This window comes from Pipra filicauda, unplaced genomic scaffold (genome assembly GCF_003945595.2).
Source record: "Pipra filicauda isolate LSUMZ 115617 unplaced genomic scaffold, ASM394559v2 scaffold352_size854550_pilon, whole genome shotgun sequence".
NCBI classification, from domain to species: domain Eukaryota; kingdom Metazoa; phylum Chordata; class Aves; order Passeriformes; family Pipridae; genus Pipra; species Pipra filicauda.
Window position 1 is genome coordinate 271,250 of NW_024104479.1, and position 25,931 is coordinate 297,180.

General features: G+C 63.3%; 2 protein-coding genes across 2 annotated transcripts in view; both read left to right on the forward strand.

Moving 5' to 3' along the window:
- PDE2A (phosphodiesterase 2A) overlaps positions 1-7,649 on the forward strand; it is a 36,507-nt gene extending 28,858 nt beyond the window's left edge. Inside the window, exons 4-31 of the mRNA XM_027717832.2 lie at positions 146-234; positions 555-664; positions 913-968; positions 1,051-1,110; positions 1,206-1,365; positions 1,450-1,502; positions 1,958-2,032; positions 2,140-2,181; positions 2,265-2,333; positions 2,446-2,576; positions 2,704-2,815; positions 2,902-2,941; positions 3,467-3,530; positions 3,620-3,698; positions 3,791-3,968; positions 4,128-4,240; positions 4,473-4,550; positions 4,760-4,882; positions 5,069-5,139; positions 5,496-5,618; positions 5,722-5,809; positions 5,924-5,971; positions 6,079-6,153; positions 6,310-6,409; positions 6,588-6,700; positions 6,937-6,975; positions 7,135-7,241; positions 7,424-7,649. Of these exons, the coding sequence (XP_027573633.1) occupies positions 146-234; positions 555-664; positions 913-968; positions 1,051-1,110; positions 1,206-1,365; positions 1,450-1,502; positions 1,958-2,032; positions 2,140-2,181; positions 2,265-2,333; positions 2,446-2,576; positions 2,704-2,815; positions 2,902-2,941; positions 3,467-3,530; positions 3,620-3,698; positions 3,791-3,968; positions 4,128-4,240; positions 4,473-4,550; positions 4,760-4,882; positions 5,069-5,139; positions 5,496-5,618; positions 5,722-5,809; positions 5,924-5,971; positions 6,079-6,153; positions 6,310-6,409; positions 6,588-6,700; positions 6,937-6,975; positions 7,135-7,241; positions 7,424-7,649 (2,622 nt within the window). The remainder of the gene's footprint in view (positions 1-145; positions 235-554; positions 665-912; positions 969-1,050; positions 1,111-1,205; positions 1,366-1,449; positions 1,503-1,957; positions 2,033-2,139; positions 2,182-2,264; positions 2,334-2,445; positions 2,577-2,703; positions 2,816-2,901; positions 2,942-3,466; positions 3,531-3,619; positions 3,699-3,790; positions 3,969-4,127; positions 4,241-4,472; positions 4,551-4,759; positions 4,883-5,068; positions 5,140-5,495; positions 5,619-5,721; positions 5,810-5,923; positions 5,972-6,078; positions 6,154-6,309; positions 6,410-6,587; positions 6,701-6,936; positions 6,976-7,134; positions 7,242-7,423) is intronic.
- A 5,526-nt stretch (positions 7,650-13,175) lies between these two features.
- ARRB1 (arrestin beta 1) lies at positions 13,176-25,425 on the forward strand. Its single transcript, XM_027717833.2, has 17 exons — positions 13,176-13,524; positions 18,305-18,335; positions 18,899-18,959; positions 19,430-19,474; positions 19,829-20,025; positions 20,139-20,198; positions 20,318-20,385; positions 20,777-20,912; positions 20,991-21,075; positions 21,158-21,230; positions 21,565-21,702; positions 21,898-21,981; positions 22,167-22,190; positions 23,042-23,112; positions 23,389-23,440; positions 24,097-24,204; positions 24,310-25,425. The coding sequence occupies exons 1-17, from the start codon at positions 13,505-13,507 to the stop codon at positions 24,347-24,349; spliced, it is 1,293 nt and encodes a 430-aa protein (XP_027573634.1). The 5' UTR covers positions 13,176-13,504; the 3' UTR covers positions 24,350-25,425.
- The last annotated feature ends 506 nt before the right edge of the window (positions 25,426-25,931 follow it).

The window sequence follows — 25,931 nt, forward strand, 5'->3', positions numbered from 1 at the left end:
ATGTCCAGGTGTGTGCACGCATGTGCAGGTGTGTGCACACATGCATGACTCTGTGTGTGTGTTCAGGATGTATCCGTGTGTGTGTGTGCAAATGTGGGTGCGCACGTGTGTTTGCACACACGTGTGTGCTGCCCCCTGCCCCCAGGAGCACGTCTACATCTACCTGCTGGATGGGGACACGCGGCTGCTCTGCGACGACCCCCCCCACGAGCTGCCCCCCGACGGGAAGCTCAGGTGAGCTCGGCCACCCCCCGGCCTGGGCGTGGGCACACGGGCGTGGCCTGGCTGCTGTGCACCAACAGGCGTGTGCACAGGGGGCACGAGGTTTCCCACCCCTGGCCCCATCCCCGTCCTCATTCCGGTTCCATCCTCGTGCCCATCTCCTTTCCCTTCCCATCCTCATCCTCATCCTGGATGTGCACGTGTGTGCGCAGGGGCTGTGTGTGTGTGTGCAGGGACACACGTGTCCCTGCCTAGGAGGTTGCCCCTTTCCAGGGGTTTCTCTGCCCAGGTGCCCTTCCCAGGGGGTTCTCAAGGTGTCCCTGTCCCCGCAGGGATGCTGTGCGGAAGCAGAAGCGGCTGGAGTGCGGGGGGCTGCTCCCTGCCGAGCTCCCTGGCCGGCACCTGGGCCCCCTGGCAGCACCCCTGGCCCCTGGCACGCAAGGTGGGGGCTGCGAGGAAGGGGGGTCTCGGGGGACAGGTGGTGGGTAGGTGGAGGGGTGGGTGGAGGGCTGGAGGTGTGAGGAGGTGGATGGGTGGAAGGATGAATGGATGGATAAGTGGGTTGGTGGGTGGATGGAGGGTTGCAGGGGAGGATGGCTGGGTGGGTGGGTCATGACACATGGGGGCACAGTGAGGACATGCACCCCAAGAGCTGAGCTCCACCCAGGACTGACCCTGTCTCGCTCGCAGTGCTCATCATCCCGCTGGTGGACAAGAACAGTGGGACCGTGGTGTGTGTCATCCTGGTGAGTGTGGGGACACGGGCAGGACTCTGGAGGACAGAGCCAGGGCCCGGACATGGGGGCCCTCACATCACTCCCCCTCCAGGTGCACTGTGGCCAGCTGAGTGACTCGGATGAGCAGAACCTTCGTGCACTGGAGAGACATGTGAGTGACTCCCTCTGCACTGTGAGACCCGCTGCCTGGGGACCTGTGACCCCCCCAAGCCTTGCTGTTCCTTGTCCTTTCTGCCCCCCTTGCAGGCCCTGGTGGCATTCCGGCGCCTGCAAGCCCTGCAGAAGCTGCAGCCCTGGCCCCAGGTCAGCCTCTCCACCAGTTCCTCCCAGACGTCCCTGGCCAAGCCTGAGAAGGCGCCTGAGAGCAGCTACAGCGACCTGGACTGCAAGATCCTGCAGCTCTGTGGTGAGTGGGGGACTCCGGGAGGGGTGTCTGTGTGCAGGGTGGAACCGTGCCCGGCCCCTCCCGGCACTCTGACCCCTCCCACAGGTGAGCTCTATGACCTGGATGCCGCCTCGCTGCAGCTCAAAGTCATCAACTATGTGAGTAGTCCCCCCGCCGGCCCCGACCCCCCCCCTGCCCCGAGCCCCGGGACACACTAGGGAGCCCTGTTTTATTTCAAAACAGAAGAAAATTCCCCAAAGCAGAGACATGCCTCGAGCGTCAGCTGTGCAGTCACCAGCTGTGACCAGAGTGAACAGCCTCGTCACAACCATCCACAGTCTCCAGAGTTAACAGTGCCACCCTCACCCCAAAAACTGCTCTCTAGTACCCTGTACACAACCCCCAGTAGTGTCCAGTGAACAGCCTTGCCCTTGCCATCAGTGATTTCCAGAGTGACCCTGCCCAGGCACAGGGAAGAGGTTGTGGGGCGGGACACCTGGTTTCGCATGGCACGTGTGGGTGCCCTGGGCACAGGGAGGCAGAGGAGGGGCCAAATCCTGCCCTGGGAGTGCTCAGGACAGGCTGAGGTGCTGACCCCCTGCTATCCCTTCAGCTGAAGCAGGAGACCCAGTCACTGTGCTGCTGCCTCCTGCTCGTCTCCGAGGACAACCACCAGCTCTTCTGCCAGGTGGGTGCCACGAGGGTCTCCCAACCCTGACCCCCCAGCGGGTGCCAGGACACCCCCTGAGCACAGAGTCATCCTCAAGGGCACCTCTTTCCCCCCATCTCCTGCAGGTGGTGGGGGACCGTGTCCTCGAGGAGGAGATCAGCTTTTCGGTGAGCAGGGGGGGGTGAGGGGTGGGGAGTCTGGGGGGGTGGGCAGGAGGTACCACGGGCTCACTCATCCCCTCCCCCCACAGCTCACCTTCGGGCGCCTGGGGCAGGTGGTGGAGGACAAGAAGCCCATCACCTTGAAGGACATCAGCGAGGTGGGTACCAGCCGTGTCCCCCCTGCCCCTGGGGACACACAGGGGTCACTCCGGTGCCTCCCGGGGGCGGCCGGCGGTGCTGGTTCCACCCCCTCCTCACCTTTGCCCGCAGGAGGAGCACAAGCAGCTGAGCAGCATGCTGGGCTGCGAGGTCACCTCCATGCTCTGTGTCCCTGTCATCAGCCGGGCCACCTCCCAGGTGGTGGCACTGGCCTGCGCCTTCAACAAGCTGAGCGGGGAGAGGTGAGCAGTGGCTTGGCCGGGGCTCTGTGGGGCTGCACCCCCTTGCTTTGGGGGTGCTGGAGCATTGTCACCGTGGAGGAAGGGGGGTGGCCAGTGGGGACAGGGAACTGAGGTGTCCCCCCGCCAGCTACACGGACACGGACGAGCACAAGATCCAGCACTGCTTCTGCTACACCTCCACGGTGCTCACGAGCACCTTGGCCTTCCAGAAGGAGCAGAAGCTCAAGTGTGAGTGCCAGGTGAGCGCCCGTGGGGCCGTGTCACACACGTGTGTGTGTGTCCCACCTCGTGCCGGTCACTGATGGCATCCCCTCTGTCCCCCCAGGCTCTGCTGCAGGTGGCCAAGAACCTCTTCACCCACCTGGGTAGGTGCACGGGAGAGCCCCCATGGCAGGGGAGCACATGGGGGGTGGTGGCACTGGGGTCTGTCCCCAGCCAGGGAGGACCCTGTCCCCTTGCTGGGGGATGGTCACAGAAGGGTGACATGAGCTGGCACAGAGCCTGGCATACAGTGACGCTGCACAGCTGCACATGTGCATGTGGCATGACCATGGAGCTCTTAGGAACACGTGTGCACACGTGCTGCTGCAGAACACACGTATGTGCTGCACACACGTATGGGCACTGCTGCTCACACGTATGGGCACTGCTGCTCACACATATGGGCACTGCTGCTCACACGTATGGGCACTGCTGCTCACACACAGGTGCTGCTGCACACACGCACGTGCTGCTCACATGCCACACACGCAGAGCCCTGTCCATCCGTGCCCCCCAGCCTTCCTGCTGTGCCCCTGAGCTGAGCCCCCCCCTTCCATTGCCCGAGTGTGGGGTGGGGGGGCCGTGCTGCCCCGCTGGGGGTCCCTGACCCTGCCCTGCACCCCCCACAGATGACGTGTCCGTCCTGCTCCAGGAGATCATTACGGAGGCCCGGAACCTCAGCAACGCCGAGATGTGAGTGGGAGGGGGGCACACGCGTGGGGGGACACGGAGGGGACACGGGGCTCCCCTGCGCGTGCCAACGGCAGCGGCGCCCCTTGCAGATGCTCCGTGTTCCTGCTGGACCGGCTCAGCCACGAGCTGGTGGCCAAGGTGTTCGACGGCGGCGTGGTGGACGACGAGGTGAGCGCGGGGCCAGCGGGGTGGACTTGGGCGGTCCGGGGGTGTGTCCCGCCCCCCGAGCCTTGCTGGTGACGCCCTCCCCCTGCCCGCAGAGCTACGAGATCCGCATCCCGGCGGACCAGGGCATCGCCGGGCACGTGGCCACCACCGGCAAGATCCTGAACATCAAGGATGCCTACTCACACCCGCTCTTCTACCGCGGGGTGGACGACAGCACCGGCTTCCGCACCCGCAACATCCTCTGCTTCCCCATCAAGAACGAGAGCCAGGGTGAGGGGGCGAGGGGGACACACTGGCATGGGGGGCACACTGGTGTGGGGGGTACGGGTGCCTCCGTCAGCACGTGGTGGTCTGGTCACTCGTCACGTGGACGTGGCACTGTCCCCAGCACGCGGGCCTGACCCCCCCATTGCCCCCCCTCTGCTCCAGAGGTCATCGGGGTAGCGGAGCTGGTCAACAAGATCAACGGCCCTTGGTTCAGCAAGTTCGACGAGGACCTGGCCACCGCCTTCTCCATCTACTGCGGCATCAGCATCGCCCACGTGCGTGCCGGGGGGGCCCAGCCCGGGGGGTCACACACAGGGGGGGTCCCGGCTCTGCCACGGCACAGAGGGACGAGGGGACGTGTGTGTGGTCCCTGTTCTGTGGGGACAAGCGGTGGTGGGGGAGGGCAGACGTGGGGATAAGGATGTGCTGGGGTGCCAGGGTGGGCTGGGGGTGCTGGAGGGTGTCTGCCCACCCCCAGCGCTCCCGTACCCCGATCCCGCCCCGCAGTCCCTGCTGTACAAGAAGGTGAACGAGGCACAGTACCGAAGCCATCTGGCCAACGAGATGATGATGTACCACATGAAGGTGAGGTGGCATGAGGACAGGGACCAGGATGGGGACAGGGGTGGGACCCCTGCTCCCAGTGTGGTGCCCCCACCCTTCACCCCGAGGTGGTGGCACAGTGGGGTGGCATTGATATCCCAGGGCTCTCTGCTCTCACTGTGGCTCATGTGGCCCTTGGGTCACTCTGGGGACCTGGTCACAACATGGGCCACCGGCTATGGCTCCCGCAGGTGTCAGATGATGAGTACACCAAGCTGCTGAGTGAGGGCATCCAGCCCGTGTCCACCATCGACCCCAACTTCGCCAGCTTCACCTACACACCACGCTCCCTGCCCGAGGACGACACCTCCATGGTGAGGGCAGTGGGGACAGTCCTCAGCCGCCACTGTCCCCTGCTGTCCTCTGTCAGGTCACGTACATCGGCCCTGGGGGGCTGGGATGGGGGAATGTGGCTGCATCCTTGAGCATTTCCCTGCTGGGCAGGGGTGGCTTATGGTGGGCATTGTCACCCCCTGCCACCCACCCTGTCCCCTCTGCAGGCCATCCTGAGCATGCTGCAGGACATGAACTTCATCAACAACTACAAGATGGACCGTCAGACGCTCACCAGGTGGGTCCCAATCCTTCTCCACTGCCCACCTTCTCATCCCCATCCTCATCACCATCCACCTTCCCTGCACTTATCCCACTCCTTTCCCTGTTCCCTTCCCTGTCTCCATCCCCATCCACATTCCCATCGCTGTTCCTGTCCCTGTCCCAGTGCCTATCCACAACCACAACCACATCCACATCATGATCCACCTTCCCTGTCCCCATCCCTGTCCCTTTCCCCATTCCCAACCCGTCCCATCCTTATCCCCATCCCATTCTCCATCCCCAACCCCATGACTGCCCGGGGGACACCTGGCCAGGTGGAGGTCCCCAGGGGGTGAGATTGCCCCCTGCATGGGCCTGTTCCCCTGCCAGGTTCTGCCTGATGGTGAAGAAGGGGTACCGTGACCCGCCCTACCACAACTGGATGCACGCCTTCTCTGTCTCCCACTTCTGCTACCTGCTCTACAAGAACCTGGAGCTTGTCAACTATCTAGAGTAAGGCCAGGTGCCATCCCCGTCCTTGTCCCTCATCCCCTGGCCCAGCTGGGGTGCTCCCTGCCCTCCTGCCTCCCTCAGTTTCCCTCCTCCCCCTCCCCAGAGACATCGAGATCTTTGCCCTCTTCATCTCCTGCATGTGCCACGACCTGGACCACAGAGGCACCAATAACTCCTTCCAGGTGGCCTCGGTGAGCCGAGCCCAGCGCTGGGATGGGCAGGGGTGGGGGGCACGGGGACAGGGGCAGAGCTGGGGGGCCTCTTCGCCCCCATAGCTCCATCACTCCGGCTGCTCTGCCTTGCAGAAATCGGTCCTGGCCGCGCTCTACAGCTCTGAGGGTTCTGTCATGGAGGTAAGACCCCCCAGACCTCCCACTGCCTTGCTCTCTGGGGTTCTGGCTGCGTGCCAGCATCCCTGCCTGCTCCCTGCCTGCTCCCACCATCCTGGTTTCTCCCGCAGAGGCATCACTTTGCCCAAGCCATCGCCATCCTCAACAGCCAAGGCTGCAACATCTTTGACCACTTCTCCCGAAAGGTGAGCCCCCCACCTTGATGCCCCTCCCGGGCCACCCCCTGCCCGTGCTGAGCCCCTGTGTCCCCTCCAGACCCCCAGCTCCCCATCCCTGGATCCCTGGGGATGCGGGAGCTGGCGGGGGCACAGAGCTGGTCACGGCAGCTGCCTTGTCCACAGGACTACCAGCGCATGCTGGACCTGATGAGGGACATCATCTTGGCCACTGACCTGGCCCACCACCTGCGCATCTTCAAGGACCTCCAGAAAATGGCAGAAGGTGAAGCTCCTGGGACTGAGATTGGGACTGGGGGGGTGGTGAGAACTCATCCCTCCAAAGCTGGGAGGTGGCATGGGAGGTCCTGGCTGTCCCCAGAGTCCTCATATGTGGAGTGGTGGGGCTGTGGAGCTCCTTCCTGAGCCCCCCACTCCAACCCCTCCCCGCTCTCTGCCTGCAGTGGGGTATGACCCCAAGAACAAGCAGCACCGCAGCCTGCTGCTCTGCCTGCTCATGACCTCCTGCGACCTCTCTGACCAGACCAAGGGCTGGAAGACCACCAGGAAGATTGCAGTGAGTGCCACACCACGGGACTGCCCCCTGAACACCGCCCCACAACCCTCCCAGGTCACCTGCATGGCACCAGGGACCCACCTGCCCCTCCACGCGGGACCCTGGAGGGTGCAGCAGTCCCCCCATGCCAGGACTGTGTCCCTGCCTGATGCAGAGCTGTGGGGAAGGGTCTGGAGGGCAGGGGTTGGGGGGTCAGCCCGGGCTGCACCCCCCGCACTGACACGTTTCCCTTGCAGGAGCTGATCTACAAGGAGTTCTTCTCCCAGGGTGATCTGGTAGGTGCCACCTGGCAGGGCTGGGCTTGGCCAACGCCCTTGGCAAGCACCAGGGAGAATGGGATGTGGGGGTGGGTGGTGAGCAGAGAGGTCTTGCCCAGGAATGGGGTGGGGGAGTGCCACTGGCACTGTTGGCTAACATCTGACGGCTCCGTGCAGGAGAAAGCCATGGGAAACAGCCCGCTGGAGATGATGGACCGAGAGAAAGCCTACATCCCCGAGCTGCAGATCAGCTTCATGGAGCACATCGCCATGCCCATCTACAAGTGAGCCCCGGGGCTGGCACTGGGGGGGGGACCCCCTGCCACCCCCCACCCCTCTCAGGGTGGGATGGGGGTGCTGCACAGGGTGTCTTGCATAGGTTGGGGTTCCAAGCAGTAGGGATGGGGCTCCACCCAGCTAAGGAGGTGCAGCCCCGTGCTGATGGGGTGTACCCCCCACCCCCCAGGTTGCTGCAGGACCTGTTCCCCAAGGCAGCAGAGCTCTACGAGCGGGTGGCCAGCAACCGGGAGCAGTGGACCAAGGTCTCCCACAAATTCACCATCCGAGGCTTGCCCAGTAACAACTCCCTGGACTTTCTGGATGAGGACTATGACCCCCAGGCCCCGGACCCCCAGCTCAATGGCTGCCTGGACCCCGAGGTGGGGCAGCCCCCCGAGGCTGCGGCCGAGTGAGGGAGGTGATGGGGGGGCCACAGCCACGGCTGGGCCAGGAGCATCCCCAAGCCTCATCCCCCAAACCATGGGGGGGAGTTTTGGGGGGACATCAGTGACTCTGGACCATGACAGCAAGGGCTGTGTGCTGCCAGCACCCACTGCTGGCCCTTCCCCACCAGTGGGTGACTGTCTCCTCCCTCTGGGGCAGGTGTCCAGGTGTCCCCTCCACCCGGTGGGCCCAGGGACACTGCCTTGTTGGCTGGGAGCACCAGGGGACACTGTGGGGCTGGGGGATGGATGTGCTTTAAACTGCCTTAAGGCTGCAGGCCCTGTCCCCGTGGGGTGACGATGAGAACGAGTCCTCAGTGGAAGCAGCCCTGGAGGGGTCAGTGTCCCTGAAATGGGTGTGTGGGGGTCAGTGGGACAGAGGGGGATTGGCAGGATGGTGAGGGGCAGTGGGAAAGCCACGGTGTGGCTGCAGAGTGGAGGTGTGTGTTTCTGTGGATGTGGCCTGTGGAAGGAGGTTGGCTCCAGCTGGAGGAGGGAAGAGGCACCTGGAGCGGGATGGCCATGGGGATACTGTGCCTGCATGCCCTGCTGGGTCCCACCCTGGAGAACCTGCTCTGGCCTCTTCCCAGTAGCTGCTGAGCATCTGTTGGCTAACATTCCCCCCTCCCTGGGACCCCTGGATCTGCTCACCCATGGAAGGACTCGTATCCCTCGCCCAGCTCAGTCCCACGCAGCCACGTCCCCTGCAAGGGCTACACGTGTGCCAAGGCTGGGGGCCCTGCTTCTGCTTTGCACACACGGGGGGGGGGGGCTGTGCTCCGCAGGGGGTCCATCCGGTCCCATCCGTGTCCCTGCTGTGTCCCCACCGTGTCCCCGCTGCGTGGGTGTTCCTGTGGTGCCCACCCAGGAGCCTCTTCACCGCAAGCAGCTTCCCTGGTGCCCAGCGCGTCGGGAGCACCCCTGGCTCGCAGTGGCTTCACAGCTCCAGCCATACTGACCCGTGTGCACGGACCCCGCCGGCGCCCTGGGCTCCCTCTGCTCCTGCTTGGCCCCGTGCACGGATGCTGTTGGTCTCCCGTGGTCACTCTGGCCGTCCATGGACCCTGATAGTCTCCCACCACTCCCCTGTCATGCTGACAGCCGTGCATGCACCCCACCAACCTCCTGTGGTTCCTCTGGCCCTGCAGACCACCCTACCTGGACCCTCATGGTCTTTCGTGGTTCCTCCTCTCCTACAGACCACCGTGCGTGGACCTTGCTGACCCTCCTGTGGTCCCTCCGGTGCCACAGCTGAACCCCTATGGACCCCCTCAGCCCCAGGGGGTCCACCAGCCCCACAGGGTCCAACTGTGTGTGACCCAGGGCTCCCTCACCCCATCCAAAGCCACTTGAAACACCCACGAGCAGGGGAACCGTGGTGAGCAGCTTGCCCTGCCGGGGGTCAGCCAAAGGGGGTGTCGGGGATGAGGGTGGGAGCTGAGCCCTGAGGGACTGAGGTGCACTGAGCCCCCAGGCTGCATCACCCAGCTCGTGGGAGCTGCATGGGTTCACCACCAGAGCAGGGGCAGGTGACGGGAGCAGCATGGTGAAATTCTGGCACTGCTGGCATCAGTCCCACGGATGCTGGTCCCACCAGGCTCAAGAGTGGACGTGGGGCCATTTGCTGTGCCATCCTCACTCCTCTGCAGCACTCCATGGCACCATCCCAGTGGTGCACAGCAGGTCCCTCCAGGATTTGGGCGACACTGAGGCCGTTCCTCTCCTGGGCTCGTCTGTAAGCAATGCCTTCATTCCCGTGTTCTTGGGATCCCTGGAGCGTGTGTCTGCAGCAGCCACGGGAGAGCCCAGCGCTGAGCTGCCCCGCGCAGACGAAGTGACCTGAGTTCCTTTTGCCTTACCTACTCGGAGATGCCTTGAGCGAGACGCTTTGCCCGAGCCCTGGTGGGACCCACCTGGTGACCGCGTCTGGCTGCTGGCCCACGGCTTTGTCCCCAAGGCCCCCTCAAGCCCTTCTCCGTTCCCCACGCCACCCGGGGGGTCCCAGAAGGCAGCAAACCCCAAAGCTGCAGGAAGAGGACAGCGGCTCCATCTCTGGCGTGGTGCTGGCATGGCTGTGGCACTGACGTGCCAGGGGGTACAACTGCTCCCAGATGGGCCCCGCATCCCAGTGCCGACCCAGGGGTGCCTGGCGACGTGGGGGTCTCTCCATCCGATGGATGTGGGGGTGTCCTGCGCTTGGGTTCTGCATCCAGGGTACCACACCATGGGGGGTCATGCAGGGATGCCTGTTTCCCAGCTGTATCCCACTTTTCCAGCCCCCGCTGCTGGTGTGCGTAGGTGGTCGATGCTTTCCTGGCTCCCGCCCCTGTACATACCCCTCTGGATCCGGGGGAGTGCAGCCAGCCCAGCCCAGCTCACCCATGAGTGTGCCCGGGCGTGTGTGGGTGTGCAAACCTCCTCCAGCTTTTCCGTCCTTCCCTCTCGCAGCACTGGTTGTTCTGGGCTCCAGCGGAGCCTGAGGAGGAGACGGCTCTTCTCTTTCTTCCTCTCCTCCTCCCCTTTCTCCTTCTTTTTTCCTCCTCTTTCTCCTCTTCCTCCTCCTCCTCCTTCTCTTCCAACTTCTCCACCTCCTTCTCTTCCAACTTCTCCACCTCCTTCACCCCCTTCTCCTCCTACTTTATTATTATTTCTCTTTTCTGGTGGGTTTTGGTTTTCCTAAATAAATTTCATACATCGACCTCCCTGTGACGGGTTGGCGGGTGGCCTCGTTGGGAACTGAGGGGCTCCAGTTGAGACTTATGCACTCCAAAATTGCCCTCGGGGGGGCGACTCAAGCTTGGGCCATGTAGTTCTGACCCCTCCTCCCCAGGAAGCTCAAGCCCCTCCCTGGATGTTCCAGTCCTGTGGAATGCTCCAATGCCCCAGGATTCACTGATCCCCACCCTGGGTGCTCCAGCCCCCCAGCTGCTCTGGTTTCCCCACCCCCCCATGCCCTGTTCCCTCCTGGAATGTTCCAGAATCCCAGGATGCTCCAATCCACTGGGATGCTCTTTCCACCCCCATCTGCCAGCTGGGGACTCCCCATGCCTGGCCAGGAGCTGGGCCTGGGCAGGATCCAGCTTGGACTGGGACTGCAGTGGAGTCCCGGGCTGGGATGCAGGATGGGGCCTGTGCCGGGACCCCTCAGTGCCTGGGCTGGGACTGGGGCAGGATCCAGCCCTGGGCTGCTCCTCTGGCTCCAGTAGCCATCCCTGCACGGCAGGAGACACCCCAGTCTGCCCGTCATCCTCGTATCAGGGCTGTGGTTTTCATTCCCGCCATCCTGCTAAGGAGCAATTTATTATCCGGGATCAATGCGGCGCTTTCATCCCAGCCCAGTGTGACAGTTATCCTGGGCCGTGGAATCTGATGCTGGAGGAGAAGTCCCCGGAGGGTTTGGTGCTGGCACGCGCTGGCGCTGCCCAAGATGCCAAAACTGGAATGAAAAACTGCCCAAACTACCAAGTGCCCCCTCCACCCGCCCTGCTCCCAGCCGCGGTTCAAATCCCGGGATTAAATCCTTTAATCCTCCGAACTAGTCCCAGAACAGGGCCCGGGGCTCCCGGCCAGGAGCTGCCCCGCTCCAGCCTCTTGCCACTGATGGCTCCGTGACATCCCTTCGCCTTCCCGGACGCACGTGGGGTATCACGGCCCCCCTCCCGACCCTCACCCGCCTCGGGCCTGCCTTCGCTTCCTGGCTGTGTCACCACCCCGTCCCCCTTCCCGGGTGTCCCTAAGGTGGGGTGCACGTGTCCCCTGGGGGGTGCAGGTGTGCCCTGGACACCCCACCTGGGCGTCCCCAGGTGACGTCCCTCGGTCCCAGGGACGGGAGGGGGTTCTCCAGCGGGGGTCTGGATGTACCACCGGGATCACCCGGGGGCCGCTCCCCTTGGGCTGCTCTGCGGCAGGGGGCGGGCGGGAAGGGCAGGCAGCCAATGAGGAGGGAGGGGCGGGGCTGCCTGCGGGGAGGGCGGGGATCCCATTGGAGGAGGGGTGGAACGGGGGCGGGGCAGGGATATGCAAATGAGAGGGTGTGTGTGCACGTGTGTCTGTGTGTACACACGTGTGTGTGCACTTGGGGGGGTGGGTGTGAGTGTGTACACACGTGGGTGTATGCACGCGTGTGCACACGTGTGTACACGTGTGTCTGTGCACAGGTCTGTGTGTGCGTGCACGTGTGTGTGTGTGTGTGTGTGTGTGTGTGTGTGTGCACATGGGGGTGTGTACATGTGTATGTGCACATGGGGGGGGGTGTCCACCCGTGTGTGTGTTTACACATCTGTGCCTGTCTGTGCACACGTGTATTTGTGTGTGCTTTTCAGCACGGGTGTCTGCCCATGTGTGTGTCTGTGCACACACTGTCTCTGTTTACACGTCTCTCTGTATGTTCATATCTGTGTCTGTGTGTCTCCAGGCCCGTGTCTGTTCACACCAGTGTCCGTGTGTTCACACACTGTGCTCACACACATCTGTGTTCACACATGTCCCTGTGTGCGTTCACAGACACGTCTCTGCGTGTTCTCCCATGTTCACACGCTTGTCTTTGTTCACACACGTGTCTATGTCCAACTGCATCTGTGCACACGCATCTGTTCACAGCCATATCTGTGTGTATATGTGTGTCTGTGCCCCTGTGTGTGTGTGTACCTGCGTGTCTGTATGTCCCTGTGTCTGTCTGTGTCCCTGTGTCTGTCTGTGTATCCACGTGTGTGTGTGTCCCCCTGTGTGCGTGTCCCCCCCACGTGTATATCCCTGTGTCTGTGTGTCCGTGTGTGCGCGTGCCTGTGTGTCCTTGTCTCTGTCTGTGTCCGTGTCCCTGTGTCTGTCTGTGTGTCCATGTGTGTGTGTGTGTCTGTGTGTCCCCCCCTGCGTGTGTGTGTCCCTGTGTCTGTCTGTCTGTGTGTCTGTGTGTTTGTGTCTGTGTCCCCGTGTTTGTGTCTGTGTCTCTGCGTGTGTGTTTGTGTGTGTGTCTGTCCATGTGTGTGTCTGTGTGTCCGTGTGTATATTCCTGTGTGTGTTTGTGTCCCTGTGTGTGTCCGTGTGTGTGTGTCCGTGTGTCCCCGTGCCTGTGTGTCCATGTGTGTGTCTGTGTGTCCCTGCGTGTGTCCCTCTGTGTGTGTGTCCATGTGTGTGTCTGTGTGTCCGTGTGTATGTTCCTCTGTGTGTTTGTGTCCCTGTGTGTGTCCGTGTGTGTCTGTCCGTGTGTCCCCGTGCCTGTGTGTCCATGGGTGTGTCTGTGTGTCCATGTGTGTCCCTATGTGTCCATGGGTGTGTCTGTGTGTCCCTGTGTGTCCCTGTGTGTCCATGTGTGTGTGTGTGTGTCCCTCTGTGTGCGTGTCCGTGTGTCTGTGTGTCCCTGTGTCTGTGTGTCCCTGTGTCTCTGTGTCCCCGCGCAGCCCCCCCGCCGCCGCTCCCCGCCCTTTCCCCCCTCCCCGTCCGTGCCCCCCCGCCCGGGGCCGCCGCTCGGGGGCGGGCGGAGGCGGCGGCGGCGGCAGCGCCCGCACCGGAACCGGGACGGGCCGAGCCCTGCCGAGCGCCTCCGAGCGGCCCCGAGCGCCTCCGAGCGGCCCCGAGCCCTTCCGAACCGGCACGAGCGGTTCCGAGCGCCTCCGAACCGGCCCGAGCGCCGGCCTCCCGGCCCGAGCCGAGCGGTTCCGAGCGTTGCCGAGGCGGCCCGAGCGGTTCCGAGCGGGCCCGAGCAGGGCCGCACCGGGCCGCACCGGGCCCCGCGCCCGCCCCGCGCCGCTCCCGCCGCCGCCGCACAGCCAGTAATTTTCCAAGCCCGGCCGGCGCTGCCCGGCTGAGCCCGCAGGATCGGCGGGGCCATGGGAGACAAAGGCACCCGGTGAGTGAGCACCGGGACCGGCACGGAGCGGGACCTCCCGGGGGCGGCCCCGGGCGCGGCGGGGTGGGTGGGACGGGCGCTGCCCGCGGCCCCGCGGGGGCTGCCCCGGGTCCCCCCGCTGCCCGTGTGCGGTGCCCCCGGGGGGCCGCGGGGACCCGGCGATGGCAGGGGGTGTTCGGGGGTCCGGTCCCCGCCCCGCGGGGGTTCGGGGGGTGCTCGGGGGCGTCGCTGCTCCCTCCCCGTCAGATGCGGAGCCCGGAGGGATCGGGGGGGGCGGATTGGGGGGGGTCTCGCCCCGGTGACCCCCGGGGGACCCGGGTGCTGGTGTCACCCCCCTGCCTGTGGCACGTGCCAGCCCCGGAGCGCGGGGACACGACGTGCGACAGCTCCGTCCCACGGGAACGCTGCCGTGGGGATGCCGTGCTTTGGGGACCCCCCCGGGCTCCAGGGGCAGAGCGTGGCGGGGACCCGCCGGGCTGCCCGTCCCGGGAAGGGGCTGTCGGGATTTCGGGGACAGCCCCCTCCCCGGCTGGGTCTGGCTGTTGGCCCCGCTGTGGCCGAGGGGTCGATGCTCCCGTTCCTCACCCCAGTCCCTTTCTGTCCCCATGACCATTAATCGGGGAGGACCAGGGATTTCAGGGTGCTTCTGCTCACCCCTCAGCACCACTGCCCTCTCCTTGCTCACCCCCTGTGTCCCCCTGGGCAGCGGGTTTAGGGGGCTGTGGTGCCGCCGCTGCCCTCGCCGTGCCCACGGCAGGAGGGAAGGATGGGGGGGTCCGGCCCTGCCGGGGCAGAACCTTCCAGAAACACTGCAGCGTTTTGGGGTGGCAGGATGGGATTTGTGGGTTCCTGTTGAATCCCCCCAGCATTTTGGGGAGGGGCTGTCCCTGCTGGACGGGCTGCCTGCGTGTTGGTGCCCCAGGCATGGCCAATACCATCTGCTTCCCCCTGGCTCAGCATCCCGAATCCTTGAGAGCCAGCAGGTTGCACCCCCGGAGCGGGCAAGTAGTCCCCCAGATCAGGGGGCTGGAGCACCCCTTGGGTTCCCCCCACCCCTGGGTGCAATCCCTGGGATGAGCTGGCTCAGCCCACAGATGTTTTCGGGTGCCGGGGGAAGGTGCTGAGCGGCATTCCCATCGGCATTCCCATCGGCAGGCATGCCAGCAGGAGGGGCAGGAGCTGATCTTCTCCCTGCCTACGCAGCGCGTACAGAGGGAGCTGGGGAGGGGAAGAATTAGGCTGACAAATCCTCCTTCGTCTCCAGTTTGGATCTCCAACCCCAAATCCACTTGGATTGGTCGGGAGGTCGAGCTGCAGGAGCTGATTTGCCATCTGACACGCCAAAAGCCCATTTCTGCTGATTCCTTCTGTGCACCCCACTTTTCCTGGGAGCCACCAAGCCCTGCAGTGGGAAGAGCTGGAGGAAGCAGCTCCATGGAGGAAACAGCAGAGCTGGTGGCTGTTGGCACCACTGATCATCCTTCCTGGCTCTTCCCACCCAGCACCCAGCCAGGGCGGCCGCCACTGCCCCACGTGGGATGCCTGGATGCCGGGCTTCCTGGCTGGTGGCTCGAGGGTGGTTTCCTGGTGGCTGGGAAGCTCTGTGGTGGTCCTGGTGCAGCAGAGCCCACCTTGGTTGGCACCAGGCACCCCTCGCACCCTTCCTGGCACCCCATGGTCCCATCCAGCCCCTCTGCAGCATCCCAGTGTGCCAGGGCAGCCCAGTCCCTCTGCCATCCCATTCATTCCTCCAGATAAAGCCATAGGATCTGGGAGCAGGACAGGGATCTCCACTGGGAAGATAAGAAGCCCTGGAAAGTGGCCCAGGACAGGAGACTCCTGCTTCCTGGATGTTGTTTAGAGAGCAAACTCTGGTAATAACAGCAGGATCCAGACACATCCCGGATCCCACAGCCAAGGCGTTTCCTTGCCAAGGAAGTCGGTGGAGCTCCGACCTGGGTGGGGGATGCTGCTGCTGAGCCTGGCAGGGGATAGATGGATGGATGCAGCCGGGAGGGATGGATGCAGCGGGGATGCAGGATGCAGGACTGGGCCTGTGGGATGCTTTAGCTTTGGGATGGGCTGGCACGGTGCTCCGGGCTCATCGTGGCGTGGCTGGCATGGAGCCACCGGCCGCCACCGCGGGGTTGTGCCGGAGCGTGTGATGTGGTTGCTGGCGGCTCCTTATCCCTGGAGGTCCCTTCTAACGTGGCTCTGGCTAATTAGAGCCGCCTGCCAGCCTCGTTAGCGGGAGAGCCGGTGAAAACCCCGGGTCCTCCACCCTGGGTTCAAAGGCAATTGATGGTGTTGCCATCAGACCCTGCTCCAGTGCCCAGGGGAATCAAATCCTCATAAATCTTCCCAGCCGAGATCCAGTGGACCCCACTCAATTATTGGCCACCTAATAAAGCCATCGTTAGCCCTGGCCGGGTGCCTAACAAGCTCATTAAGGGATGGGATCCATGGCAGGGAGAGGGCAGGAGAGTGGAATCTGGCTGTGCGGCAGCGCGCCAGGGTCTCGGGGGGCACGGGGCCTGCCAGCCCGTGGCGTGGGGCCCCAAGTCCCTGATGGGCAGCGGCGGCCGCCACTTCCTGCCTCGTGTCTCCAGTGTTTCGACACCAGGAAGGGCTGGAGGGGGAGGGATGGCTTCACGCTTCCTCCTTCCCTCCCTCCGGATCCGGTAGCGGGCGAGGGTCACCCCCCTGGCAGCAAGAGGCCACCGTGTCCCCACATGCCCCTTTCCTTCTCTCACGGGTGCTTCTGGAGGCACCTGGCTGCTGGGATGTGAATCTGGGGAGATCCGAGCTCCTGCACCCATGGGGTGGGGCCAGGCAGGGCTGCTGCACCCACAGCGTGGGGCTCAGGCTCTGTGGGGCTCCTGCACCCATAATAGAGTGCTGTGTGGGCATCCCGTACCCCCAGTGTGTGGTCTTGAATTCTGTGAAGCTTCTGCATCCCCAGTGTGGGGCTGTTTGGGGCTCTTGTGCCCACGGTGTGGGGCTGTGCAGGCCTTGAGCTGTGTGTGGCTCCTGCACCCCAGTGTGGGGCTGTGTGTGGCTCCTGCACCCCAGTGTGGGGCTGTGTGTGGCTCCTGCACCCCAGTGTGGGGCTGTGTGTGGCTCCTGCACCCCAGTGTGGGGCTGTGCAGGTCTCAGGTTCCTGCCTGGCATGGGGCAGTGCCAGGCCGGGTGGTGAGGCTCAGCTTCCCGCAGCGCCCGCCATCGATCTGCTCTCACCAGATTCATTAGTGGCTCCATCGGTGTCCCGAGGGCTGGGAAGGAGCATTGCCCCGTCCCGGGGGGGCTGGAAGGCACACCCGCTGAGCCTCCAGCCTTGGACGCCTTTTCCGGGGCTTCCCGGCACAGCTCGGGTTGGGATCCAGCGTGCTGGATGCTCTCCGGGGTCTCCCCTGCGTCTGGGCTGCTGGGGAAGTGTGGGGTGACACGGGGGTGACAGGCTGGCAGGGGATGTTCCCCATCCTGCTTCTCTGTACCGTGTTTATGGCCCAGGAAAACCCCGCTGTGGGTTGCTCTGGCTCTCAGGAGGATGCATCCATCGCCCCTCCATCCCCGGCTCTGGAGGCTGGGTGCTCTGATCTCCCAAGGCCTTCAAACCCAATTGTGGGGTGCTCATGCCCTTCTGTGGCAAGTCGGGCTCTTTATCCCCCCAGTTTTTTAACTGGAGCAGCATTCCCATGAATTCCACCTTTCCTGTCACCGGTGCAGGGTCCCACCCTCACCGCAGTGCCCATAAACCCTCATGACAAACATCCCACTGTGGAAGTGCTGGGAAAAGTCAACCCCCGCCACTCTGCAAGGAAAAGCTGCCTGGGAAGGGCCGGTGGGATGTTCCTGACATTCCCAGTGGCTTGGCTCAGCCAGCAGGGTGTCCCAATGTTTTATGTGCCTGGCAGAGTGTTCCTGAGGCTCGTCTGGGGGTGAGGGAATAAGGGGCCTGGGGGACCCAAAACCACATGCTCACTTATCTGGGCTGGATCCTGCTTCCTGGGCAGAGCCAGGCCAGGCCACGCTGGGCTCCACAGCTCTCGAGGGGGTGGGATGTGGGGACGTGGGGATACAGGGACACACATGTGCAGGGATATGGGGATGCTGGGATGTGGGGATGTGGGGATACAGGGATGTGGGAACGCAGGGACACACATGTGCAGGGATATGGGGATGCTGGGATGTGGAGAGGCAGGGACGCAGGGAAGCAGGGACACAGGATTTCGGGAATATGGGGATGAGGGGCGTGCCCACACATCTCCTGGTGCATCCCAGCCCATTGCCAGGGTGATGGTCAGGTGGTCACCCCGGAGTGGCACCCTCTGGGCCAGCTGCGGGCAGTGGGATGGCCGTGGGCCCGTCACCCCGGAGCAGCCCCGGGCATTTTGGCAGAGCCGAGCAGCTGCCCTGGGAAATTGTTTTTTCCAGCCTGAACCACCACTGCTAATCTTCCCGGATGGTTTTAATGGAATTTAAAGGCGAGGAGGGATTATCCGAGGAGAACCCATTATGGGTGGCTTCGTGCCAGGGCAGGCTCTGAAATCCAGCAGCGCCAGGCAAGGGAGCCCTGCCTGCCCCTGCCCGCTCCCTGCCTGCAGCAGGCAGGCTGGGAATGCTCTGGCATTCCCGCCGGTGGCATGTTGGACCCACGTCCTTCTCCCGTGTCTCTGTGGGATCTTGCAGAGGGAATTTGGGGGGTATCTGGGGGCTGTTCCCATAGGATGGAGGATGAGGGTGCCCCCTCCAGCACTAACCCCCCTTTGCTGTTTTGCAGGGTGTTTAAGAAAGCCAGTCCCAACGGGAAGGTAAGGGGCACACGGCAGGGCAGCCATGGGGGCACAGGCATGGCTGGGAGTGGGGACAGGTCCCTGCACCCCAAAGCTGCCCTGCCGTGGCAGCGGGAAGGGAGACTGAGGCACAGTGGGATTTGGGGGGGGCTTGTCCCAGGTCGGGGTTGAGCAGATGGGTTTTGGGGTTCTGGGGTGCAGGCAACCCTGCTTGTGGGGTTTTGGGTCTGGCAGCAGGGGCTGACGGCACCAGCCTGGCAGCTGCCTGCCCTGTGCCTCAGCTTCCCCATCAGGAGAAAGGTGGGAAGGTGGCACCTGGGGGCTCATCTCTGTCCCACAGGGGGGGACAAGCCCTTAGGGTACCACCCAAGTGTCCCCAGACACAAAGTTTCTCCAGCTCTGGGGACAGCTGGAGGGGTTCCAGGCTTTGCCTGGGATGGAGGGGAGTTGGCTTTTGGGTGCCAAAGGGACAGGGTGACACATGGGGATCGTGGGGAACACGGACCTCAGTGGGTGGTTGACTACATGGGGGGACCCTGGGGGCTGCTCTAGACACCTCTGACCCCCTGTCCCCCCCACAGCTCACTGTCTACCTGGGGAAGAGGGATTTTGTGGATCACATCGACGTGGTGGACCCCGTGGGTATGTGGGGGCAGGAGGGGGGAGCTCAACTGGGGGAAGACACACATGCTGGGGTGGGCTGGGCCTGTCTGGGAGGAAGGATTTTGGGGAGCAGAAAACAGCTGGTTTGGGATAATATTCATGTTCCCCTGTGGCTTTGCACGTGCCCTGGGTGTGGTGGGTGCTGACTGTCCCCCTGCTGCCAGTGTGTCCCTCCCCAGCCCCAGCTGGCAGCTTGGAGGTGATGCCTCTCTGTGTAAAGGAGGGGCAAGTCCCCCCTTAACCCTGCTGGTGTCCCCCCAAACCTTGCCTATACATCCCCCCTAACCCTACCAGCGTGTCCCCTGACCCTGCCAGTGTGTGTGTCCCCTCCCAGCAGCGTCCCCTGACCCTGCCATCATGTCCCCTAACCCTGCCATGGTATTCCCTGGCCCTGCCAGTGTGTCCCCATGTCCCGGTGATGTGTCTCTGACCCGGCTGTTCCCTTGCAGACGGAGTGGTGCTCGTGGATCCCGAATACCTGAAGGAGAGAAAAGGTAACAGCTCCCCTCAGGATCGCTGGGGCCACAGAGGTCGTGCTGCCATAGGGGGTGGCTGGTGCCCTCACGTCATCCTACCCAGGCATTGGCATCTCTGGGCTCTTGGGTGACATCTCCCAGCCCCGTGTCCCCACGGAGGGTGCCCTGTCCTGTGGAGGATGGGAGTGCTGTGGTGGGCACCCCAAGGCACAGGTGGCTGCTGCATCCCCACGTCCCCACCACGGCACGTCCTCAGGCCACCACTGCTTCCCGGCGCCGGTGGGACCGGCACGAGCCCCCACGGATCTCCCTGCGGTGCCCCCCTGGCACATGGATCTCCCCAGGCACCCCCTGCCCTTGTCGCCCTGCCAGTGTTCGTGACGCTGACCTGCGCGTTCCGCTATGGCCGCGAGGACCTGGACGTGCTGGGGCTGACCTTCCGCAAGGACCTGTTCGTGGCCAACTCCCAGGCCTTCCCGCCCGTGCCCGAGGAGAAGAAGCCCCTGACGCGGCTGCAGGAGCGGCTCATCAAGAAGCTGGGCGAGCACGCCTACCCCTTCACCTTCGAGGTGGGGGCAGGGGCAGCACCCTGGGGCTGGAGGGGACCGTGACCCCTGCCCTGGGGGCATTTCCTGCCTTCCAGCAGCCCCCCAAAAGCTCCTCACCCCTCTTTCCCCTCCAGATCCCCCCCAACCTGCCTTGCTCCGTCACACTGCAGCCGGGCCCGGAGGACACGGGGAAGGTAAGGTCCCCCATGTTCCCGTGCCACGGGGCTGTGGTGGGTGGCTTCTGCTGGGGTCACCTCTTGGGGAGGTGCAAAGGAGTTTCCCTGCCTCCTTCTCCCCCCTTCCTGGTTTCCAGGCCTGTGGGGTGGACTACGAGGTCAAAGCGTTCTGTGCTGAGAACCTGGAGGAGAAGATCCACAAGAGGTGAGTGGAGAGGATCTGTCCAGCCCGGATGGGAGCGGCATCCCAGGGGTGCTGGCAGCAGGAAAGGGGCACCCTGCTTTGTTACCCACCTTGGGAGGGATGGGGCTGGGATGGAGGTGTCCTCCAGGATGCAGCTCTCCAGGGTAGCGCTGGGTAAGAGATGATCCTGGGGCTGGGATGGAGACACTGTGCAAGGAGCCCAGTGGTTGCTGTGGGCAGCCTGGCCTGGCCATGGGGCTGCCCCCTTGCAGCCCTGGTGGGCATCCATCTGAGGCCTCCCACAGCATCCTTTTGACACAGCAGACCAGAAGAAAAGAGGGATTTCACCCAAAATGGGCCAAGAAAGGGTGGTCTGCAAGCGCCTGGGTTCTCCTCTGGCTGTGTCCTGCAGGAACTCGGTGCGCCTGGTGATCCGGAAGGTCCAGTATGCGCCGGAGCGGCCCGGCCCCCAGCCCATGGCAGAGACCACCCGGCAGTTCCTCATGTCAGACAAACCGCTGCACCTCGAGGCCTCCCTGGATAAGGAGGTGGGCGAGGACTGCGGAGGGGACGCTGGTGGGGTGACCCTGGGGACCTCACCTTCCCCCTGCTCTGCTGCCCTGCAGATCTACTACCACGGAGAGCCCATCAGCGTCAACGTCCACGTCACCAACAACACCAACAAGACCGTGAAGAAGATCAAGATCTCAGGTGAGGAGCAGGGCCATTCCCCCTCCAGTGGTGTCCCTGTCCCCATCCCTGTCCCGACCCCCATCTCTGTGTCTCGCCCCAGTGCGCCAGTACGCTGACATCTGCCTCTTCAACACTGCCCAGTACAAGTGCCCGGTGGCTGTGGAGGACGCTGAGTGAGTGACGGCTCCTTGGGGACATGAGGGGCCCCGGAGACCTCAGGGGACCCTTGGGGGAGCCTTGGAGATCTCCTGTCCCAGTGCAGCCCCAGTGGGACATTGCACTCAGCAAGCAGGAACTGACGGGAGGAACAGGGAGATGGAGACCTTCCTTCTGGTGGCATCCTGGGGACATGACCCTCTGCATCCCCAGGAAGGAGATGTTCACCAGGCTGGGGCAGGGATGGAAATGTGTGGAGAAGTTAACCAAGCTGGGATGGAGGTGTCCAGGGTGGGGCTGTGGGGGCTGAGGGCAGCTCGGGCTCTGGCTGATGGTGGCTGTCATCTCCAGTGATATGGTGGCCCCGAGCTCGACCTTCTGCAAAGTCTACACCCTGACCCCCTTCCTCGCCAACAACCGGGAGAAGCGGGGGCTGGCGCTGGATGGGAAGCTCAAGCACGAGGACACCAACCTGGCCTCCAGCACGCTGTGAGCCCCTCCACCCCCCAGGGCTCCTGTCCCCCTGGCAGCACAGGGGCAGGACCCGGCCCTGGTGGGCATCCAGCCCCTGTTCCAGGGGTGATGCTTGGGGTGGAGGAGACCCCGTGGGGGGACCTTCAGGATGACAGGGGGCCGGTCCCCATCGCTGTTCCCTCACCGATGCCCACCTTCCCCTTCCTCCAGGTTAAGAGATGGAGCCAACAAGGAGATCCTGGGCATCATCGTCTCCTACAAGGTGAAGGTGAAGCTGGTGGTGTCACGAGGAGGGTGAGTGCCACACCTGCTCCCTTCCCTTGCTCTCCTTGGGGCTGGTCTGTGCTGCAGGTGGGGCCCATCACCCCTTAGAGCTCCCTTGGGACTCAGCAGCACACGGGGGGACACAAAAGGTGGGGGAGGCCGCGTGTCCTTGGGGGGATGGTGACTAATGTGTTGTCTCCTTTGACCCACGCCAGCCTGCTGGGAGACCTCGCCTCCAGGTAACGCCCCGCTCCCCTCAACACCCCACTGTCCCTGCTGCAGTCCCCCAGTGGCACCCCCAGCCCCTCAGGGGGCTGCCACCCTGGCCCCGTGCTTGTCCTTGGGGTGCCGCTGCGCTGGGGACACTGTCTCACCCAAAGCCAAAGCCTGGCAGAGGTGGGTCGGGGTGGTGGGGCTGGGGATGCTGGCAGTGTTTGGACCCTGCATCCCCCTCCCCAGACCAGAGAGAGAGGCAGTGGGTGCTGCTGGGGACTGTCACCAGAGCATGGAGGTGGCTCCTTGGGGCTGAGCATCTCTGGATGTGGGGAGGAGAGTCTCTGGAGCTTTCCAGGTCTCCATCCTCACGTTGCTCCCCGACCATGGGGTCCTGCAGAGACCACGGGGCCTGCTCGCCCTCCCAGGGGGACACTTTTCTGCCTGAGCCTTGTCCTACCCTGTCCCTGGAGCAGCTCGGGCTGTCCCACCCTGCCACCCCCGTGCCTGCTGAGCACTGGGAAACTCGGTGCACCTCCTGCCATTCCCATGGCACTGCCAGCCACAGCCTAAACCCAAGGGATTTGGATCCTTTAAGCTGCTAAAAGGCAGATTTCTGCCATGCTGCTCTCCCTCCTCGTGCCCCCTACATCCCGGGGGGGCTGTGCTGATCCCCCCTGGGGTCAAGCTCAGCCAAGAGGCACGAGAGCTGCCGAGCGGCTCTGTGGGGGATAACATGGGGTTTTAGCAGCTTTGTGGGCTCTGCAGCGGCTGAAATGGCGGGTGCTGTTCTGCCCTTGCCCCCCACCCCCAGATCTGTCCCACCCTGCCTGCAGAGTGCAGGCAGGCCCGTGCTTTACCCCGGCATCTCTTGCAGCGACGTGGCGGTGGAGCTGCCCTTCACGCTGATGCATCCCAAACCCCGGGAGGAGCCGGCACACCGGGACAGTGAGTGCCCTGGGGGACAGGGGCAGCGTCCCTGGGGGGCAGGTGGGGGCACAGGGGGCCACTGAGGGTGCGTGGAGGGCGATTTTTGGCTCCTGTTGAGCCTGTGGTGACCTGTTCACTGGGTCCCAGGGTTACAACCATAGGGGTGCCCCCATCACCCTGGTGCAGCCAAACCCTGGGGGGGGTTGCACCCACCCAGTGGGACAGTGGTGATGACCCTGGGGGGGGTGTGGGATGGCGGTGACCACCCCGTGACTGTGCCATCCCTCTGTTCAGTTCCAGAGAACGAAGCGCCCATAGATACAAATCTGATAGAGCTCGATACAAAGTAAGAGACTAAAATACCCCCGTGCCCCGAGTTCCCATGTTCCGTGTGGGAATACGGGATGTTGGCAGCGGTTGCATGGCACCCCCTAACGCGCTAACGCCCGCCGTGCCATGGCATCAGCACGTGTGACTAACCCCCCTGCACGTCACCTGTAATGCATGACACACGCCATCCCCCTCTCTCTTCTCTCCTCCCTCGCCCTTCCCTGCATGGCTTTCCAAAAAACAGGAGAAACCGCAGTAAGAGCCCGCCGGGGTTGTGTGTTGGGATGGGAGGGGATTGTCCCCATGGTGTCCCCTGGGATTGGTGGTGTGTTTGGGAGGTTCTGGGGTGCTTCACCCACCCAGCTCCTCCCTGCAGGGCTGTGGTCCCTCTGGAGTGGGGCAAACGCTGCCGATGGCCCTGGTGATGCTGCACCTGCTGCTCTGGGGCCCTGCATCCTTCCCTGGGGGGCTTGGGGGCTTTTTTTGTGTGCATTGCCCAACAATTAACAGAGCTTTGGGAACTACGGCTGTTTGCTGAAGGATGGGGGGGCTCAGGAGCCCCCTGGGCTGCTGGAACACCATGGGGGTGCAGGCTGAGCTGTGCAGGGCGGGAGGGGGGCTCCCTTGCACCCCACCTTCCCCTGTCACGCCCCGTCCCCGTGTCCCCGCCAGTGACGACGACATTGTGTTCGAGGACTTCGCCCGCCAGCGACTCAAAGGCATGAAGGACGACAAGGAGGACGAGGAGGAGCGGACAAACTCCCCGCAGCTCAACGACAGATAAGCGAGCTCCCCCCCGCTCGCCGCCCCGCCGCAGGGACACCCCTACATTAGGCTGCTTCTCTTTTCTATAATTAATTAATTAATTTTGTTTTCTACCTGTACCGGGAGCCTACGGATCGCCCGATGGCCACAGGACCTATAACCGTCCAGCTGTGCCGTGTTGTCACTCTTCATCCAGCTGCCAGAGCTGCTGTTTCCCGTGCAGGGCACGGCTGGGGGGTGCTGGAGGCAGGGGGGCTCGCTCTGACCCCGTCCCCGTCCAGCCCCCTGCCACTTCCCATCCCAGAGCCCTTTCCTATGAGCTGCCTCTTTTATGTGTTTTATATAAGCCCAGTCTCAACACCAGTTTGCTATGGGGAGGGAGGGTTGCAGCAGAACAGGGGGGGTGTCTTTTTTGGGCAGCCTTCTCATGGGAAAGGGCACCTGTGCACCTCAGTGTCCCCTCCTCTCCCCCACGGCCAGTCCCCCCTGTCCAGCCCTGCTGCATGTGATCCCTCCCTGGGATGCACGAGCCTGGCTTTGACTATGGCCCCTGCCCCAGCTGCTCCAAACCAAGCGGGTGGGCAGCACCCCCTGCTCTTCCCCCGAGCCCCCGAAGCGGCCGAGCCCAGGGGTCCTCCCAGCTGCACCCCTTTCCACAGCGGAGCTGCCAGGGCTGGGTCTCAAATGCCTCTTCACAGCCACGGCAGGGTCGTGGCGAAACAGCCTTGTCCCCAGCAGGGTGACACCAGGGATGCTTTGCTCCTCCTGAGCTGCAAAGCCCCCCTGGTTGATGTTTTCCTCTCCCTGCATGGGGTCCAGCACCCATTTGGGGTAGGGGAGAAGGGGAGCAGGGTGTTTGCCACCCTAATCAGTATTTCAACAGATTCTTGTGCCTCGCAGGTTGGTGGTGTCTGGACCTCCCCCCAAAGGGTCTCAGGTCTCCCACCACCCTCTGAGAGGCCATTCCCAGTATTTATTGTGCTGTTGCAATCAGCGTTGTCATCTGAGAGCATTCTGGGGGATAGCTCCATCCCCCCCTCCCAGTCTGTGGGGTGCTGAGCTGAGCCCCCACCCCCCACCCGTTATTTTTGGGTAAAGCTGAGGGGCAGCGTGGTACTTCTTTTTGTAAAGTGGTTCCTTTGTACTGATCATTGATACTGGCTGCTTTGGTTTCTTCACCCTGTCTGTGATGTTTCTGTGTTCTGTCGAATAAATTATTCTAGTTTATTAAACTCAGAAAAAAAAAAAAAAAGAAAAAATGATAAAATAGTCCCGGCCTGAACACTTCTGTTGGCTCAGGACAGGGGAGCTGGCACAGGCAGAAAGTCCCACAGTCATGGAATGGTTTGGGTTGAGAAGGACCTTAAAGCTCCCCTCACCACGCTGATGCTGTGGGGACAGAGAGGCCATCCTTAAGTTGGTCCATCTCGGGGTGTCCACGTTTTTGCTGGAGGCAGGAGCTGTCCCAGCCTTCCCCACCAAGGACAAACCTGGCTCCAGCAAAGCCAAGGTCTCCAGTCACACAGCTGGACTCTGACCCCACACGGGCTGCTGGGGGCTGGTGCATTCCTGGGAGCAAGGTCCCCACTGCCCACTGTGATTTGCAGGGTCACGTTTACAGGGAGGTCCCTCCGTGCGTAATCCCTTCCCACAGCAGCTCTGAGTACGTCATAGTTGGGACATCTCCAGTCTCCTGTTGAATCTGGTTCAAGCTGGACAAGAAGGCTTAAGTTATTTTGGGA